At 37.2% G+C, this 21,569-nt stretch overlaps 1 protein-coding gene across 1 annotated transcript in view; it reads left to right on the top strand.

Moving 5' to 3' along the window:
• Positions 1-18,764, top strand: part of LOC118240137 (Fc receptor-like protein 5) — a 29,268-nt gene extending 10,504 nt beyond the window's left edge. The window contains exons 6-18 of the mRNA XM_035520009.1: positions 3,848-4,120; positions 10,098-10,370; positions 10,703-10,981; positions 11,582-11,860; positions 12,022-12,267; positions 12,368-12,478; positions 12,690-12,812; positions 12,895-12,936; positions 14,948-15,022; positions 15,107-15,166; positions 15,676-15,747; positions 17,615-17,684; positions 17,933-18,764. Coding sequence (XP_035375902.1) covers positions 3,848-4,120; positions 10,098-10,370; positions 10,703-10,981; positions 11,582-11,860; positions 12,022-12,267; positions 12,368-12,478; positions 12,690-12,812; positions 12,895-12,936; positions 14,948-15,022; positions 15,107-15,166; positions 15,676-15,747; positions 17,615-17,684; positions 17,933-17,966 — 1,937 coding nt within the window. The 3' untranslated portion in view covers positions 17,967-18,764. The remainder of the gene's footprint in view (positions 1-3,847; positions 4,121-10,097; positions 10,371-10,702; positions 10,982-11,581; positions 11,861-12,021; positions 12,268-12,367; positions 12,479-12,689; positions 12,813-12,894; positions 12,937-14,947; positions 15,023-15,106; positions 15,167-15,675; positions 15,748-17,614; positions 17,685-17,932) is intronic.
• The last annotated feature ends 2,805 nt before the right edge of the window (positions 18,765-21,569 follow it).

Genomic DNA, 21,569 nt, shown 5'->3' with positions numbered 1-21,569 from the left:
TGAATATTGAAGAGAATAATGAAACAAAGGACATTTCTCAAATAATAAAACCAAACATCACAGTTTAACGATAATATTAAGATACCCAAACATGGCTGATTACCATTTGACATCATAGTAGGTTAAAATATCAAGTTGTTACTTTGTGAAGCTGTGGGAAAAGAAACTTGTACATCTCTGTGGGATGAGAAAACCTGGCTGTCCTGGTAAGTTTTGAGTCTGATGGAATTTAGGATCATGGTTTCCTTGGGTATAAAAATACTGTTACAGGGTTAATGCCATCCCAATCTGTGGATTTATTACACCTACAAAGTGTTGGAAGAACATTTTCCAGTTTTAATGTTTTGAACATCAATATTGGACTATTTTGGCCTTGTTCCCAACACAGTTTTCTCTAAACTTCTCTAAAAGGATAAAAAAAAAATGAACTATCTATCTAGATCTATCTATGAGTTCATACTGTATGTTTTTATAGAAAGACACCAAATGCATTATATGTGTACAGATGCAAATAAGGTAGGTACTATACTAGGTTGCTAGGTAGATAGCTGTTATTGTTAACATAGATATATAACTAGATAGCTAATATTAATTCTGTATTAATATTAATATTAATACAGAAAGCACCTCAGTTAATTGTGTGAACATTAGCAAAATCCTCCATCATGATTCACAATCATTTAAATAACAAAGCAGTGCTAACTATAGCCAAAAAATAAAGGTGCACTTCATAGTTTAGCGAAATGTAGCGAGGTAGCTAGATTCTAGATTGTAAAGCGCCTTTTGGTATTAGAAAGGCACTATATATGTGTAAATAATATTAATGATAATATCAAATTAAGACTCAGGCATCATGTGTTACCATCCATGGAAGTGAAAGAATGACAGTTTGCTGTCCATCACTCGTATCATAATATGCACTGATAAATAAAGCCCACTCTATAGGTGATTAAAAAAAAAAAAAGGATATTCACGAATACATTTTGGAATGAAACCTTTGATTTATTTCAGTACTGAAGCTGGAAAGGTTTACATAAAACTGTGTGAAAAAGTGTAACATATAACAAGCAGATAATTTGGACTAATTTGTATTGTAACCATTGTAAACACATCACATATTTCTCATATTTGCACAACCAAAACATTATTTTCTGTGTTCTACAAAATACACATTTGTTTAATGTGTAGAAAAGTTTAGATGTTTTTTTTTTCTTGAAAGGTATTTCATTATGTTTTTCATATAAAAGCACAACATTGAAAACAAAACAGTTTTAAAACTTCTTTGGCTGTGAATTAAGTTGCATGGCAGTAATTACATGGTGTTCTGATAATGAAAATGTTTTGGTGATGATATCAGTGAAAAACTGGCAATTTAAAATACAATAAAGACACACCAAATCAAATGTAACCAACATCACACTAAAACAGCAGAAAATGTAATTATTGCACATTTCTCTAAGGAGAAAAAATGGTAGTCCATATAGTTGGCATGTTTGGGTTAATACTTTAGCTAAACAATACTCAGCAATGTAACGGCTCGAATGCCACAGGTCAAGGAGCAGGTCGCTCAGACTCCCTCGACAGTAATAGACATTTATTGAGAAACACAGAAGACAAGGGCACTCACTTAAACTGTGAGAATGAAGCACATGAAACATCATGAACACTAACACTAACGAGTGACGACAAACGTACTTATACATGTTCAACGACTGACAAAACTGCACGTGCCAACATCAGTTTAAATACACACAACCAATACACACTAAACCATGTGCAGGTGTGTGCAGACACCAGAGGTGAGGCTCCAAACAAGAACAATAACAGGGAATTCCCACTGCAGGCTGCGGAACGAACTATGTGACCCCTGGAAAGAGCAGCAGTCTGTGATAAGCAATGCTTCCATTACTTTCACTTTGAAACATGATGCTGAACATAAAATGAGAAAGAGAGGTGCATGTGAGAAAGATGGCAAGATGAAATGTGGAGAGAGAAACTGACAGAAAAAGAAATGGAGAAAACGAGTTGTGAGAGAGCACAAGTATGTCCAGTAATACCCATCAGCTCTATTTTATTTATGATTCTTAGGAACCATAACCATATTCATTACATCATTCCAATAAGCCATTTTTACAAAAATGAATGGCAGAATTGTATTATTTAATTGTTTAATCCGACTATAGCAATTCCTTGTCTACCAGAAAGAGATTATAGGAGTAATAGTATACCAGTTCCTAAGGCAACATGATATTAAAACCATTAAATACATTTTATTCTGAAGCATCTAGAAGACCCTATGGCATATGCATACTTGCTTTTTGTTGATTTTAGTTCTGCATTTAATACTCTCCAGCCTCATTTAGTGTTGGAGGAATTAAAGCCAATGAGAATTAAACCTTTCATTATTTACTGGTACCATTATTTTGGGTCAGGTTGCATTCAGCTTGTGAAAGTTAAAAAGCAACTGAAAATCCCATTTGATAGGTCAATTAATGATTCCTTAGTTATTCTCAAGTGAATATCTGTAATGGGGTTTAAACCCAGATCAGAGAAGTAATGACATCAACAGTCTACTGGGTGAGCTACCACACTTTGAGGATGGTGGGCCTGTGTGCAAAACAATTAGATCTTAGAACAGGTAAAACAAGAGGAAAAACTAAACACCACACCAAGCATGGAATAAGGGAGAACAATGGACGACACGGGAAGAACGGCAACCCCGATGACCTGGGGAAAACAAAACTAAAACTTCCCAAACAAAACCAGAAAACAGGGAGGAACTTTAATGGCTAAGGAGAGCCCTGGGAGAGAGACAGACTTGAGAGGGAAAAGTGGAGAGGGGAGGGGACATGTAATAACAATGACACCCTCGCAGAGCTGAAGAGAGGTGCAGCACAAGGGCTCACAGACCTCAATACCCAAAGGTTACCGGCTAGGAGCTTGGCTCAACACTTTAGCAAAGACCCCACACTGAGTGACTGGGTCACTGAGTTTATATAGGTGTAGCCCAGCCTGATTAATAGTGTGCCTGACTCGAGGCCTCCCTCTGGTGGCCGGAGGGGGCCTCGGCCTGGTGCCAACCCTTACAATATCAGATTGTATTAACATGTGTACCTGAAATTCCTATATGCTGTATTTCATTGTATCACGCACCCCAAAAACTTTCTCCACCATCTGCCCCTCCCCCACAAAAATAATTCCTGCAGGTCCCACTGATTCATCACATGTAACACTTACACAGAAATATAGATCCCCAAATCAAGACAAAAAGTGCAATTATACAAAATGACAATATATGAAAAAAAATACTCAGCAATTACTCCTATTCACCAATTGAAGTGTGTGTCATGTGTCTATTGCTCACACTCAATTTTGACTACTAATTTGTTTGGTTTTTTTACAACCTGTGCAGTATGTTTCCACCACGCTTGGTTTAACGGAGTAATAAAATCAGTACATCACTGCATTCCCAAAAATGTTTTCCTTGTCAGGATTCCACCTTTGTCACATTTGTAAACGGATCTTGATGTGGCCTTAACATTTCCATGTTAACCATTGTGCTTAGATATTAGATGAATAATGTCTGGCTGAAATTTGAGATGAATAATTTTATTGGAAATCAACACCTCCTCTTGTTTATATTAGTAGTGCCTAATGCAATTTGCGGAAGTTATTTACAACATTTATTTGTCATTTACACAATTTGAGAAAATCTTCATGCTTATCTACTGTTACATATTATTTGTTTTCATAACAGTTTAGAAATAGCCTTCTTTCTGTGCATATACATAAAAACAAGTTCATTAACAGAAGCAATTATTCAGTGGATTTGATGATCTTTCCGCAGCAAGACCAAAAGCTGTGGCCTCCATAAAGCCTGATCCACAGGTATTTGAAGGAGAGACTGTCACTCTCAGATGTAACATACAGGGAAGAGGCGTCTTTAGGTGGCAGTACAGCTGGAATGAAGAGGGTTCACTCAGTCCTGTCAGCAGAGAACAGGTGTACACAATCAGTGGTGCTGAAGAGTCTCATACAGGTAACTACACCTGTAGAGGAACAGAGGCAGGAGGATCCCGCTACTCCCACACCAGTGATGCTGTTACGCTGACTGTATCAGGTGAGTGTGTTCAACTCTTTAGTTATTATTAATCCCGGTATTGTATGATTACAGATGACACCAGATATTTAGTCTGTGTCTTCCATGACTTTATACACTGCTGTTCTGTTTGAGTTAGTGGCAGCAGTAGTGCTGCAGTCTGAGTTAAATATCTCTACTGTCAGCCTCAGGTCACCATGAGATCAGATCCTTCTGTCTTAGAAAAGCATAACCATAATCATTACATCATTCCAATACGCCATTTTTACAAAAATGAATGGCAGAATTGTATTATTTAATTGTTTAATCCGATTATAGCAATTCCTTGTCCACCAGAAATAGATTATAGGAGTAATAGTATACCAGTTCCTAAAGGAATATGATAACACCATTACATACATTTTATTCTGAAGCATCTAGAAGACCCTACGGCATATGCATACTTGCTTTTTGTTGATTTTAGTTCTGCATTTGGATTTGGTTTAGCACTCATGAAACATCAAGAGGAAAAACAAGATCACCCAACATTAACTTTGGAATACAAATATTTTACACTGGTTACACAACTTTGATCATCTGAGCTACGTGTTGCCTACCAGGCCTCACCACTTGTTTTCACCTTTTTACAGGGTGACAAAAGTTGGCATTGTTGTGCAAGCTGAGACGTACAGTGTGAAATGCAGCTTGGGGAAGCAGCTAGTTAAGTGATAAATGTGGCATATGGTTGATGGTGCGCTCAGTAGGTCAGGAATTAACACATTAGAGCAGAATTGGTGTAAATGATAAATAGGGTTCAACAATTTCTATTGATGGTAAGAGAGACACAGTAGTGACAAAGTGTTTAACCCATTGATAACAACATATTGCACGATACGTGTCTTTCATTTTGTTTTGATTCTTCCAATCCGACTATTTATTCAGAGGTTCTACTGAAGCTTTCATGTTTCTCAAGTTTTCTAGTCTTAATTTTGTTATCAGCTTTTGTCTGGAGTTTTGTCTGATTAATGGTTTCATATAATTTATTTTAATTTGAAATACTGTGCCGGTCATTGAGAATCCACTTGTGCCTCAGTGTCTGCTAAATAAGGACTATTTTTAGATGGTTATAAAAGTTGGCAATGTTGTGTAAGTCACATATGTCTGTGTTTTATTTTAACAATCCATGTTTAGCCATATCTGGAACACCAGACATAAAAGAGAGGACAAATTGTTTGCAAAACGTGAATGCATAACATAGACTCATAATACCAACTAAAATATTACTAGTTTGGCTCCCAGCCCACTGAAAAAAAAGATAATGGCAGTTTTGACAATACACATAACACAATCAGGGCCCTTTAACTTATCCAACACATCAGAGTGGCCCACATGGATCTGACAGTGAGTCTCAACTGCGTATTAAAAACGAAAGAACACCAGGTGAAATCTTGGCTATGGGAGATGATGCAGACAGTATTCTCTGTATGTCAATGACTGAGTTAGACAAAAAGGAAATACATCAAAACGCAGCTCTGTTTTGGTAAGCATCATACAGTATTTGACAGAGCCCAGTTTAATTATCAGTGCCAGGAAGAGGGGAAAGTACAATGGAATTTATCATAGCTGTTCATCAATGATCAAAGCATTGAAATTTTAGCACAATATTGAAGAATTAATCAGGGAAAGAACAGAAGTTGGAAAAAGACACTGACTGAACTTCTTCAGGTAGATCCTGATTTAGCTCTAGCCTTGTCTATACTAAAAATATGTGAAAATGAGATGTTGTGTTACACTGTAGTGTAGATGCAGGAAAAATGTTGCATAAATGCTGCTCACTCTTTGTGTCTCAGGGTGAGTGTGACACATAGTATGAGGACTACCCTTCACTTGGAGAAGTGTCCTCAGCTACTACTGAGTAGTTGTGCTGTGTACAGAATCAAGAAATTAACTCTTTTCATCCTCTTTTTGAACCTCTAGAGATCAAATTCAGGGTAGTAGAGCAGGTTGAAGCCTATAAATATCTGCACACAGAAATAGATGAATTTTTGTCCTTCTCCCAAAATGATGATTTTGTATATATGAAATATCAACAATGCTTAATTCATTGACACCTGGGCATATTGACTTCTGTTTAAAATCCCTTGTTGAATCAGATCAACTTTGCAATATTACATCCTAGTGCACCTTTCTCACTGCCAAGAGTAAAACCAGGTGAGAATAAATAATCAGAAAGGCAAAGTCCGAAATCAGAGCTGTACAGATGGTGTGTTGAGAGGAAAGATGCTGCTTCCATAATAAAGGACCCTACACATCCCCTTCACTGCTCCTTTCAGTGACTCCCATTGTGCCGTCACTATAAAGTTTCACTGGCAACAGCAAATGATTTTAAAAGTGAAAAAAGAATACTGTTATTTTGAACTTGCAATCAGAGACCAGCATCTTCATAATGAATTTGCTCTCTTAAAATTATGGTGATGAAACTGATGTGATAGTACAATTTACAGTTTGCTTTCAATTGGACATTCCTGATACACGATGCATGAAAAGACCAAGTGTAAATAGTCTCAGTTTATTCATATATCCCTTCCTACTCCACTGACACTTGTCTCTCATTGTAATACATCATTGTTTTTATACATACAGAGATTGGTGGTGCTTATATATTGTGCATAAGCAGGATTTGGTTCAGTATGAATGAAACTTGGAAAAGCTGATTAAACCCAGCAAGCATTCATTTTGGAATACTTCATGCTTGTTATGCAACTTTTATAATTTTACTAATAAATTACACGTCCAACCTTCACCACTGCAGCTTTTTAGTATCTGAATCTAAATGAATTCACTGAATCTAAATGCCACATTAGGCACAAATGCTGCTATTTCCACAAATAATAAAGTTTCCCCTTGTGTTGTAAATGGAGATTCTAATACCTTCATCATTTCATATTAACAGCAAAACCCAAACCAACTGTAAAGGTTAAGCCTCAGACGTCTGTCTACACTGGAGACACTGTTACTCTAAGCTGTGAGGTACAGCAGTCTACTGGATGGATGCTTTTTTGGTACATTTACCCTCAGCAGCCAAAATCATGGACCACTGTAAGAAAAAACAATATAATGGATGTGACAGTCTCTGAAGAAGGAACTTCAGAATATGATTGCGGTGCACGAAGGGGACACATTACACATTACAGTGATGTAGTCAAGATCACAGCAGCTGGTAAGTGATGTTTTACATTTTCATCTGCATATTGATTTATGTGTCTGCACTTTTGTCTCTACAAGCTCCTCTGCCACTCTCTTCCTGAAGTCACACACATGCATCAATGTTGAGATTTCATAAATAAGCAAAGGCAGTATTCTGATATTTGATATTGTACATTGATGGAGATATAAATGTAACTGACTGTTAAATGTAGACCATGTCTACATAATAATGGGTATATTATTTAACCCCATACACTACACTGTGAGATACAGAATAGCAGTACTATAAGTTAAGCAATAATAAATCAATCTATGTTACTTGATGGAAGACAGAATTGTACAGATATTAACACTAATAATTGTCAATCCAAATTGATAAGAATTGGGCACCACCTTGATTACCAGGGAAAATTAAATCATTTAAATTAATGTATTAATGATTATTAATTCAGTCTCAACCCATAAAAGTCGCCAGTTCGATAACGTGATTTCTCATCTACCAAAAAGTAGAATACCACTCTTTACTCACAAGAGTTATTTCTAAGGGTATATTTATTGGATAAACAGAAATAGGAGAACATGCATATAAATCATTGATTACGATTCTACTAATGACCAGAGATACAGAGTTCACTAAAATCGCTATAGTACAAAAAACATAACAAACACTGTAATGGAAACAATTTAACCCAAAGTAGATTCATGTGGACTGAAGTGGCTAACTGATAAAGAAAGAAAAAGAATGGAAAGAAAATAAAATCTGTTTAAGTAACCTGTGAGAGTGATTAACAGGGCAGAGCATGCTTATCAAACAATACCAAACAACATTCGTTTTGAGCACGACTAAAAAACAGTAAGAGCATTAAAATTAACTATTGATACCTACTGGTAACAAAAAAAGAAAATGTCTGTCCTTATGACTCATTCAGCTTGAAGATGCCAAACCATCTGGATGGCACTGAGAGAGAATGTGTTTTCTAGTGCACTGCTGGCTTTGCCCTGCACGAGTGTTGTAGGCCAATGACAATGAAATTACCAGGTTTTCTTGATCCATGGGATTGGATTTCTTGGCAGTGGTGGGTGTGAACCTGCAAACTACCAATTACAAGTCAAGTACCTTAACCACTAAACTACCACGTGTGATTATAGAGAGATGAAAGTTGGAGAGAGAAACTGAGAGAAAAAGAAATGGAGGAAACGAGTTGTGAGAGAGCACATGTATGTCCAGTAATATCCATGAGCTCTATTTTAGTTATGATTCTTAGAACCCAAAGACTACCTCCTTGACATCTCATATTTCAACATGGGAGCACAATTTCTTCCAGATATTGCAGAATATCATCCCTCACTGGCCAAAAGAAGCAGTTATGTCTTACACGGCTCATAGTTTGGACAAGAGTGCAGTTCTCTGTATCCACATCTTCAATTATTCCTGGATACACATTCCTGTCATATTTTACAACACATGTCCGCTGAGTTTGTCTGTGAGATTGGTGACCAGAGAAAGAGTTGCTTTTGTATCCTTATTAATGATTAAAGACAATTTTTCACTTTGTATACATTTTGCAAATCCTCATTAACATTAAAAGACACAAATGTCATATTTATGCTTCTGTCTTAGAAAAGCATAACCATATTCATTACATCATTCCAATAAGCCATTTTTACAAAAATGAATGGCAGAATTGTTTTATTTAATTGTTTAATCCGATTATAGCAATTCCTTGTCCACCAGAAATAGATTATAGGAGTAATAGTATACCAGTTCCTAAAGGCAACATGATCTTAACACCAATACATACATTTTATTCTGAAGCATCTAGAAGACCCTACAGCATATGCATACTTGCTTTTTGTTGATTTTAGTTCTGCATTTAATACTCTCCAGCCTCATTTAGTGTTGGAGGAATTGAAGCCACTGAGAATTAAACCTTTCATTATTTACTAGGACCATTCTTTTGGGTCAGGTTGCATTCAGCTTGTGAAAGTTAACAGCAAATGAAAATGGCATTTGATAGGTCAGTTAATGACTCCTTAGCTGTTCTCGAGTGAATATCAGATTGTATTAACTTGTGTACCTGAAATTCCTATATGCTGTATTTCATTTTATCACAGACCCCAAAAACTTTCTCCACCACCTGCCCCTCCCCCCACAAAAATAATTCCTGCAGGTCCCACTGATTCATCACATGTAACACTTACACAGAAATATAGATCCACAAATCAAGACAAAAAGTGCAATTATACAAAATGACAATATATGAAAAAAATACTCAGCAATTACTCCTATTCACCAAATGAAGTATTTGCCATGTGTCTTTTGCTCACACTCAATTTTGACTACTAATTTGTTTTTTGTTTTTTTCAACCTGTGCAGTATGTTTCCACCACGCTTGGTTTAACGGAGCAATAAAATCAGTACATCACTGCATTCCCCAAAAAATTTTCCTTGTCAGGATTCCACCTTTGTCACATTTGTAAACGGATCTAGATGTGGCCTTAACATTTCCATGTTAACCATTGTGCTTGGATATTAGATGAATAATGTCTGGCTGAAATTTGAGATGAATAATTTTATTGGAAATCAACACCCCCTCTTGTTTATATTAGTAGTGCCTAATGCAATTTGGGGAGGCTATTTACAACATTTATTTGTCATTTTCACAATTTGAGAAAATCTTCATGCTTATCTACTGTTACATATTATTTGTTTTAGTAACATTTTAGAAATAACCTTCTTTCTGTGCATATACATAAAAACAAGTTCATTAACAGAAGCAATGATTCAGTGGATTTGATGATCTTTCCGCAGCAAGACCAAAAGCTGTGGCCTCCATAAAGCCTGATCCACAGGTATTTGAGGGAGAGACTGTCACTCTCAGATGTAACATACAGGGAAGAGGCGTCTTTAGGTGGCAGTACAGCTGGAATGAAGAGGGTTCACTCAGTCCTGTCAGCAGAGAACAGGTGTACACAATCAGTGGTGCTGAAGAGTCTCATACAGGTAACTACACCTGTAGAGGAACAGAGGCAGGAGGATCCCGCTACTCCCACACCAGTGACGCTGTTACGCTGACTGCATCAGGTGAGTGTGTTCAACTCTTTAGTTATTATTAATCCCGGTATTGTATGATTACAGATGACACCAGATATTTAGTCTGTGTCTTCCATGACTTTATACACTGCTGTTCTGTTTGAGTTAGTGGCAGCAGTAGTGCTGCAGTCCATCAGTCTGAGCTAAATATCTCTACTGTCAGCCTCAGGTCACCATGAGAGCAGATCTGCATCAGCACTTAGGCTGAGATGTTACATCCTAATAGATTGTGTCACTCTGTTATATAATGACTGTGGTAAAGCGTCTGGAAGGAGCATGTGAACTTAATTTATGACCTGAACCATTTGTTTCATTTCCATCAGCAGTGAAACCTAAACCTGAACTCACATCTAGCCCTCAAGGAGCTGCACTGATGGGAAACCCAGTGACTCTGTACTGTAAGCTGGTGCAGTCTGCTGGATGGAGCTTTCACTGGTCCAAACACACACAGAACCCTGAGAATGAGACCAACACTGCAACACACTCCTACACCATCAGTGCAGTGAAGCTTTCTGATGGAGGCCAGTACTGGTGTAGAGCTGGCAGAGGAAATCCAGTCTACTACACACACTACAGTGATGCGCTCTGGGTAAACATTACTGGTAAGAGAGTTTCTGTGATAGTGATACTGTATACAGCTGAACATATAAACAACATGCAGATAACAGAGGTGGCACAAGGCTGGTTTTGGCTCAGAGGCTGATATCTGCACACTCTTAGTAAACTACATAGACAGTGTGAGAGGCTTTACTAAATTCCAGCTACAGAAATAAGCAGGATTTCCCAGTGACATCATGTACGAGGTAGCACCTGCATGAGTGAGGGAGCAGGACTGCTGCTTTTACACTGGAACAATAGAGTTAAGAAGACAATACAGCTAACATTACACTGTGTGAAGACAATTCAATTAACAATACAGGGTTAAGAAAAAGATGCAGAATGAAGGACTGAAAAAAAGCTCAGAGTGAATAGAGAGTGTGAGGACATGAGAACTGAGCTCAGGTGTGTGCTGGGTTTGTTTAGGAGTAAGGCGGTTAAATACAGAAATACCATCATTTAGTTATTTTAAAGTACTGTAGAGTATGAATGTGAGTATTTTCTATCAGTTAAACCATCAGTTTTCCTACAGTACAGTGAACAGTTCGTGTATGTGGCATTAGTTTAACAGTATTGAGCAACATTTGATTTGTCTCATTTGGCAGGTGTGTCTTCTCTAGTCTCTCTGATCATCATTCCCAACAGAACTCAACACTTCAGTGGTCACTCTCTCTCACTGAGCTGTGAGGACCAGAGGAACTCTACCAAATGGAGAGTCATGCAATACACACAAAATAGGAGTGTGTCAAATTGTCCACCAGGCAAGGGATCAGTTACAAGATCTACATGCAACATCAGCTCTCTCTCCACATCTCACACTGGAGTGTACTGGTGTCAGTCTAAGTCTTTAGGGAGCAGTAAACCTGTCAACATCACAGTGCATGGTGGGTCTCCAGTAAATTATATCTCAGGAAACATAGGACTAGTGATAGAATATAATAATTCTACTATATTTGTTTGTAGAATTAGATGAATAATATTTCATGCATGTGAAAATACTTGTGTGTATTTTCTACATTTTATGTTTTCTGCATCTCTTTTACAGATGGTGATGTGATCCTAGACAGTCCTGTACATCCTGTGACTGAGGGAGATTCTCTGACTCTACGATGTTTATTGAACAAAACATCTTCTAACCTCATATCTTACTTCTATAAAGATGGATCACTCTTTTGGAACCAGACCACAGGACAGATAACCATCCCTGTCATCTCAAAATCAGCTGAGGGTCTCTACTACTGCGAATACCCAGAGAGAAGAGAATCACCACAGAGCTGGGTCTCAGTCAGAGGTGAGAAACAAATTTCATGAGATTTGATTTCTTTTACATTATTTCAGTAAGCATAAAGTGCTCTGAATGTAAATTCATATGTGTCACTTTGCTTCCACAGACTTAGGTCCTGGATCCAGTGGTGTAATAGTTGGACCGGCTGTTGGACTCAGTTTAATCTTGTTGCTCATTATCATACTTATCCTGTTCCTGAGCTACAAGAAGAACAAAGGTTTGAAAGCATCCATTTATCTGTAGCATATGACAATTATATACAGGCTATTTAAAGACATGTTACTTCTGTACACCATGGTGGATGTGCTCTTGCTGTCAGAAACTTTGCCAATTTACAGGATAAAAAGTATTTTTATCCCTTTTCCATTAACTGTTAAATGAAAATTAGCAGCGATCCTGTTAACTTTACGACTGTTTTACTGTGTGAGGAGGTACAGGATCTCGGTCTCCCCCTACTGGACATCAGGAGAACACTAACCAGACCACGGGCCAGAGGCAGAGTTGGACTGGGCCTGAGAGCTCTCTTGCAGGAACCTCACTGCTGCAAGCAGGTTGGTCTGTTTCTACTGAACCCACCAGCTTTTTGTTCAAATGAACACTTTTATTTACACTGCCTTCTTTCCTCTTTAATAGGAGGTGATCTGATTTATGCCAATGTTGGTAACAGGATTACAGGTAGAGTTCACCTCAAATAAATTTACTACTTTAATGGATGCCCTTTTATGTTTGCAATGATTTTACTGCTTCATCCAACAATGACACGTATGTATATGCTGTGAATAATAAAACAAAACACATAGGAAATAGGAAGAACTCTGCATATCCGCAGTAAGAACACTGACTTTTTGCTTTTCTGCTTATCTAAACTGACTTCTAAATATCTGACATCTGATGTTAATGTCAGATAATACATTAACAGGCCCAACTGATGGAACTTTCTCTAAAAAAGAGCTGAAAAACTTGAAACTTCACAGTAAAGGTACATACCACTTAATACAAATTATTTTAAAAGAACACAAGACTGAATGGAGGGACACTTAACACTGTCTCTTTTTTCCATACAGTACCACCCTAAATTATGAACTCTATTATTATTATTATTATTATTATTATTATTATTATTTTAAACAGATGATGCTATGTATGGGTCAAGTGTTGTGGTTTACTCAAAGGTTTAAAGCAAAAAAAACCCAAAACAAAGGAATAAAGACCAATATTAACAATTTTACTACAATCTTGTGTGTGTGTGTGTGTGTGTGTGTGTGTGTGTGTGTGTGTGTGTAAGAGAGAGAGAGTTGGAGAGAAACTAACATATTGTATCTTGCAGACTAAAAGATACAAATATACCATCAGTTGTTGGATGTTTGGAATTTTCCCTTGTTTTATGAGCTATAAGGTTCACATTACTACTATAATGTTAATACATGTTTTTTACCACCATCAATAACTGTAACCCAGGGTTATAGTTCATTTAATGATTGTTGACAGATTATTCGCAGTAATGTCTGTTTGATGCCGGTATCAGTCACACTTGATGTACGGTATCTGTTTGTACACACCTACCAAAAATTAAATATTTCTCTTTTGTATAGTAATTTTCACATAATTATATATGTAAAATACATATACAACAGTTTATAAGAATACAAAGGTAACAGAAATGCTCTAAATTCTCAAAACCGTCCTTAGTCTAAATACCTGAGATAATTATTTATATTTAGCAAGATAGAGTAGATACCAAGGGATTTATATGAAACTGGCTCCTATGCAGATACCCCAGGAAAGGAAGGTACCTCTACTGAAAAGGACAAGCATATTAAAGTCATTAGCCTAATAAATCACCAGTTAACAGAACCACAGATTTCAGCTGAAATACATGCTTTACTGATCTCTAGCAGGGCAAAAGTCTTGGGCAAAAGAACGCAGCCAATGCACACTAGAACACTGGAAATCTGCTCTTTGGTCAGATGGCAGCATGTGTGGTCTGCATTGTGAAACATTTGGGAGATGATGTAATTGTGTTTGTGGTGCTATGACAAAAGGTACCCCACAATAATTTGATCGGCACCCTATAGTGTTGGTTTGAGATGAGTTTGACCGTAAACATTTGTCCTGTAGTGTATGTGGTTGGAAATCAATGTATAAATATTACATGATCCTCTTTGTTAGTATATTTGTCACTATAAGTTTCAGACTAAAATGTGCTGTTTTAGTCTGAAACTCAAACATGGACTTTGCAAACATGTGTAAAGAAAGTAACCTCTCACCCCAGCAAACCTTTCATCCCTCCCATTCAAGCCTCTTCCTCCTCTCACAAACTCTCACTGAAATCTTTCACTTCTCTCACTGAAACCTCTCACACCTCTCACTAAAACCTTTCACTCCTCACAGCCAAACCTCTCACTCCTCACACTCAAAGCTGAACATTCTTCTCACTCAAAACTGTCAGTACACAAAAGAATGTGCATGTGATATGGGTCAAAACATTCCCACCAAATCTGATCTGACTGCTATGACTCTGGAATATTTTAGGCTTTACAGTGTAGCTTGAAGGTGCACAAAGATACTTTACCATATTTATTTCTCCTCTGGACTCAGTAATTCCACTAATTTACATATTGCAGCTTTAAAAGATTATGAAATTAGAATGAAAATGAGGGAAAGCAGTTTGTTTTCTCTTTAATAGATGCTGGTGCAGGACCCAGTGATGTGACTTATGCTCAAATTAAAATGAAACCCAAGAGGAAACCAAAACAAACAGGTGGGGTGATGGGCTTGTGTATGAAATATATATACCTTGTTTTTTTGTGGTGAAAGCTAATGCATGTGTGTTGTGCTCTGTTAGAGAAGACCAGGGAGGGCACTGATGTGATGTACTCAGAACTGAAACAGAAGTCAGAAAAGGGTAAGCAGTAGAACATCACAGCTCCACTTCATAAATGCCAGATAAAGCAAGAAACTGGTTTTATTAAACACTAATTTACTTTTGCATCTTGGAAATGTGTAAATTTGTCAGTGTTTCTAACAACATTAGTGACAAAAGTGGCAACAAAAGTAGTGAAAATGTTTTTTATATACTAAGTGATAAGATGCCAATGGAATCTGGACAATATAGAAATTCCTCGGAAAAACATGATCCATGTTTTCTCTGGCCTCTGGGAAATTATAGACCACACAAAACACATCACTGTAATTGGTTAAGGACAGTAGTTTGTATTGGGTTAAGCTTTATAGTTAATGAGAGTAGTCTGTGTGGGGTTAAGCAGTGAAGTGTCTGCCTGATGGAAGACTACAGGGTGTGACTGGAGGCCTGTAGTGTGGGATGTCTGAGTAATGCCCTGCAGAGTTCTTTAAAAGGATTATGATGGTAAATGATTGTGGGGAAAGAATGAGGTTTTTTTCCCTCTTTCACAGATGGTCCAGGACCCAGTGATGTGACTTATGCTGAAACTGAAATGAAAACCATGAAGAAGCCAAAACAAACGGGTGAGACTGAGATTGAAAAAGTATATCTGAATATACTCTGTTGTGAATCATAGATTCACTTTTGCATTTAATAGCCCAAATGCTTCCAGCTCCTGTAGTGCTAAAAAAGTCACTGTGGTAGCTGTTCCATAAGATGTTACTTTATTGTGTGAAAGCTAATGCATGTCTGTTGTGCACTGTTAGAGAAGACCAGGGAGGGCACTGATATGATGTACTCAGAATTGAAACATGTGTAATTGAGGGCAGTGGTAGCTCAATGGTTGAGGTCCTTGCCTTGTAATGGGATGGTTGTTGGTTCACGCCCAACCACTGACCAGCTGTTGGGCCTCTGCACAAAGCCTTTAGCCCTCAATTGCTCAAGTTGTACTCATTCATAATTGTAAGTTGCTTTGGATAAAAGCATCAGGTAAATACCATAAATGTAAACAGCTCTGCTTCATAAATGCTGGAATGTGGTGGTGGGCAATTGAACACAGAGCACCATTTAAAATGTATTTATTTACTTAATTTTCACTTTTGAAGAGAAAAGTACAATAGTCACAATAGTAGCAACAAAACTAGTTAAACTAAATAAATGAATATAAACTCACTGCTAGGTGATGGGGGGTAGAATGTACACTGCTGGGTGATGGGGGTAGTGCGCATGAGGGGAAAAAGATGAGACTGTCAGTGTGTGTGCTAATATACTGATATGTCTATATACATATGAATGTCTGTTCTGTTGGTGTGTGTGTGTGGAAGCAAGAGAACAAGTATGCATGTGTGTGTTGAGATGCCTGTGAATAGACGTTGCATGGTGCTGCTCAAGGATGTACTGCACCATAATAAGCTCTACACCACTGTACAGCTGTATGATCTTATCGAGCTGTGCCCACTTTCTGAAAACTCCAAAGTGTCTCTCTTTGCCCTGTGCTACTGCTGCTAGGGTAGCCAGCATTTCTGCTTTCTGTGTGGGGCCCATGGCGGCCCATGCCAGTAATGTTAAGTGGCCCCTAATAAACCTGGATGGGCTTCATGGGATGGTGCAGCAAGAAGGAAACAGGCATTTATTGGTGACTTCTTGCCAAGAGTCTTTAATGGGTGTTTAATAATATAATACATGAGATGCTACATTAATACTAGAACAGAGAATACCTAAGGACAAACAAGAAATAGAAACAGGGTTGTAGAGAGCAGGTTGGTGGTAAGTTTTAAGATCTGAGATTTATTTTGAACATGCAGAGAAAATTCGACTGACAAGCCTGTAGGAGGAGCAGCCCAGAGATGGGGAGCTGATCTGGAGGATGCTCACCAAACCTATGGATGTTAGACTAAGGAACAGTTAACAGATCAGCTGAAGATGAGCAGAGAGTGCAGTTGGGTTTGTAAGGAAGGAATGAAATTATTAAAAGCTTTGCAAGTGAGCATAAGGATTTTGAATTAGATGCAGTATTTTACAAGAAGCCAGTGAAGATCTTAGAGAACAGGTGTCATATGGTTGTGACAGTGAGTGTGAGTTAGAAGGTGCAACAACATTCTGGATCATTTGGACTGATACCTACAAGAAGAGAAATACAATACTCCAAGTGACTAAAAACAAAGTCATGCACAAGAGACACAGCAGCAGGGTTAGAGAGACAGGATTGAAATTTTATTACAATATTGGCTATGTTACAAAGATGAAAGTAGGAGGTTTTAACAATAGAACTGACATGTGCATTAAATTAATAAAACACAAATTGTTACCAGGATTGTATTATGTGGAATATGAACAAATTTCAGAGTCGTATATCCCATTTCAACAATGTTTTGCTCACTAGGGGGTATTCTGCAGTGTTTTTAGACATTGAGTCAGTGTAAAAGTCTTTGCATTCTACCTCTTTTCCAGGTGATTCCACTAAACCCACCGATTCAGCATATGCTCAGGTTAGCAAAAGGCACAGCAAAAAGAATAGCAGGTAAGAGTGATTCATTACAGACATGTTGATAAGACAGTTCACTAGCAATTCCTTAACATTTCCTAGATGAAACTATAGGGTATTCTTAAAGATGTGCCTTATAGGACATATCAAATAAACATTTCAAATGAACATTTTTCTCAATAGCTTAAACACTAAGGTTAAGCCATTCATGCAAACCTGAATAAAAATGTATGTTTTTCTAATTTATGTGTGAAGAGACCTTATAAAGCATTTTTCTCTTTTAGGTGTCTGAAGAAAGTGCAACATTGTGAAACTTAAATCTTCAATCAGTGACTCGAGTAGTGTCAAAGCTGCCTCACAGAGAACTATGATAAATGTAGTTTTTACAGGAAATGTTGTTCCGTTCCTTGTTTTGTTGCTGTACTCAAGGTTTTCTGAAGTCTAGCTTGTGGCTTTAGCGGACAGGAGGGACCAGGATCTGAACTAAAGAGATATTTAGGCTTATACTCCGTAACTTTGCCAATGATGTATCCAGTTTACATCATCTAGTAAAGATCACTTGATGCTGCTGAATATTTTTGAATAGCCACAATCAAAATAGTACAATTAAAAGAATAATCTTTTTTAAAAGGGTGATAACAGTACAAGGTGCATGCTCATTTGGTATTTTTTATGGATTTTTTACATTTAAATTTCATTTTTATAAATAGATTTTTCTGTTATTCTAATTTTCTCTCACCATGAACATCCTAATGTTTTATAGTCTTTTTGGCTTGATTTTTACCCATATGCCTAGCCAAGTGTGAAACATTTAAGTGATGGCTCACATACTGCACATTGTTCGTACGCTATACATTTTGATGTAAAATTGTAATTCAATATTCTTATATATCATTATAACTTATTATTGTAGCCTATTTGTTTACTTATGTCTTTCTTTCATAAATGTTTCTTTGCTATCATAAAAAAAAAACTATTGCTATTAAAAACTCATTATCGTTCCAAAAATAAACCTTTATAGGACAAAACATTTCTTAACATGTACTGTATATGCATGAGTTTGTATGACAGGTCTATTGGTCCACTCATTATGTGCGCCCCCAACATACAGCTGGTATGTTCAAAAGAGCAAATAAATAAATAAATATAATAAAATCTTACAAAAATGTAATTATGAATTTCTCTTATGATAGCAAATTTATAGTTTTCATGGTTTAGTAAAATATTTGTTCAAGCTTTAGTTTTATATTTTCTAATTCACTTAAAATTGCAATTTAATCTGCATTAACTACATTAGTGTGTGTGTGTATTACCTATATATATATATATATATATATATATATATATATATATATATCCTATTTTTTTTATTTGATTTTTAACTTGTAACAAATTTACTTAAGCAGTGCAAAGTAAAAATGTAATGCTTGAGGATTAATGCAAAAACATATATTTTCCCAAACACAAAATTATTAATGTTCTGTTCTTCTTCTGATATTCACTCATGAATGGTGAAAATATTCTCATTGGCTTAGCAGCTCTTCGCTTTATTCATATTCCACACTAGCTCAGTATCTAATCAAACGCTGCACTTTGTTAAGAAATAGCACTTCCGTGTCTTCAGCAGTGCCAGACAGAGAGCACATGGGTCTGGGTATGTGTGAAAGGTCACGATCAGCACTTAGAAACTGCATTCAGGGAATTTCAAAAGCCAGTATTGAAAAGTCATATATATTTAAATGATTCTTATGAAAATCCTCATTTTAACTACAGGATGGTGTAATAAACTTAACAAATCCTTTGTAGAGGGCCTTCAGTGTGAAACATTATAGAGTTAGAAAAAATGACTCCAGTCCAGGAGATCTGCTGCCTTGCAGAGTTTAGTTCCAGCACATATGATTGTGCTAATCATGCCTTTTAGTATTATCTGATTATCTCATTAGTAGAGCCAAATGCGTTGGATCCAAACTTCATTTTCCTAACATATAAGAGCATGCTGTGTAGGTGCAGCACTATGTGGTAGCTACACCATCAAGGACACAAGACCCTACAGTGGTCAGTGAAGACAGCAAAGAGTATCATCAGCATGTTTTTGTCCTCAGTCAGTATACATTAAACACTGCAGAGCCACCAGCATTGTAGAGGACCCCTCCCACCCCTCCCATGGACTATTCACCCTATCATCTGGTAGAAGGTACCAGAGTATCCGAGCTATCTCTGACACCCATTGGACTATTATTCAGTAACATTCTGCTGCTACTGTACACTGCATTCAGCAAATCAAGCCACACTGCACAGACTCTTAATAATAGAATATTTTCTTTAAACCAGTATACCACACTGTGTGCCATGTTACTGCCAATGATGTTTACAGTAATTATGTAGTCAGTACTGTGTTTTTGCACTGTCCTGTATCCTGCACTGCAAGGTGCCTTTGTAACTGTGTTTATTGTTTTATCTCTGAACTTTATGTTGCATGTTGAACAATGAGTCCCGGAGGAATGATATTTCAGCTATGGTATACTGCTAATAACTTAGTCAACAATAAAGGCAAACTTGACGATATGCTTACATAAGACTAACACTACATGTATGAATGCAATTTTTCATCAATGGTGATGTTAAATTAAAATGAAAAATACACATCTCTTCCACATGCGTAAGTGTGAGGTTTCATGCATAGATGGGTAATCCGTGTCATGTGCACACACTCATTAGGCTTTACAAGGTTTGGCAGGTAAAGTGTCAGATAGGGTCCTGTCTTGCTGTATCTGTGTTGAACGGCAGGCAGGGTCCTACAAGTGGGGGTTCACGTTTAAGTGCGTGCTAGCAGTAGATGCCGTGTGGATATGGTGCTACGAGGGGGTCGTGGGGGCCTCGTGTATGCTGAACATGATGGCTGAGCACTATTAGGGCATCTTTCCCTTTGGTAGCATGGAGTGTTTTGAGGCTTTGGAATAATTCACATGTGTATTTTGCTTTGGTCCTATTATCAGTCCCTGGAAGTTTGTACTAGTTGAGTAGCTGGTGTCCTATGAATTCTCAGTCAAGTGGCCTTATTGCATTGTGATGTGTATTTAATAAATTTTGCATATGCTTATTGTTTTCTCTCAGTCCTTTTTGAGCAATATGTCACCAACCACTACATTTGCCTGTGAAGAGGTCACGTGACCTCACCACTCTTTGTAAGTTCCTGTGGTTGAGATCATGTGGTTGAGACCACTGTACCAGGAAGCGATGCAGCTGTACAGGATTCTCTCCATGGTGAATCGGTACAAGTCAGTGAAACTACACACATATTTAGGCAATGCATGCAAAAATATTTGTTGCATACATGTGCTTGATAAACATTCTCATTTATGTTGCTGATATTTATCTTTCATCCACCAACAGCAAATAATTACAGATCAGAACATATAAGACACACAGTGAATGTGGAAAGTGTTTGTCACTTTGTCCCATACAAGCAGAAGTCCTGTTGAAGAAAAACAGTGATAAAGGGCAAGTGAGTCACTTTCAGGAAATTCATCTGTGGAGGTCTGTCTCTTCTTCTTCAGGTTTCCTACCTATATTCTTACAGTACTTAAATGTACATAGTGACATAGTGGCACTTGCATAAATTATATCACAATAATATACTCCTGTTATTTATGTTTTAATTATGTTCTATTAGTATATGTGAGTTGTGCAATATAACTGAAACAGTCTCCTCATACAATTTCCATCAAGAAAAAATGAGGAATTTGGTTTAGGATGCCACAGTTTTTATTTATGAAAAATATGGTCATTTGTGTCAAATAAACATATGGGTATTTAGTATCTTTGAAAGGTCAGTGAAGCTTGCTTTGATACATTTAGAATTAACTTGTTATTCTACAAGATGCAGATGTGGTGTCACTATGATGCTCTAACGTGTGAAGG

The sequence above is a fragment of the Electrophorus electricus genome, chromosome 19 (assembly GCF_013358815.1).
Source record: "Electrophorus electricus isolate fEleEle1 chromosome 19, fEleEle1.pri, whole genome shotgun sequence".
Lineage (NCBI taxonomy): Eukaryota > Metazoa > Chordata > Actinopteri > Gymnotiformes > Gymnotidae > Electrophorus > Electrophorus electricus.
This window is presented reverse-complemented; position numbering and strand designations above follow the sequence as displayed.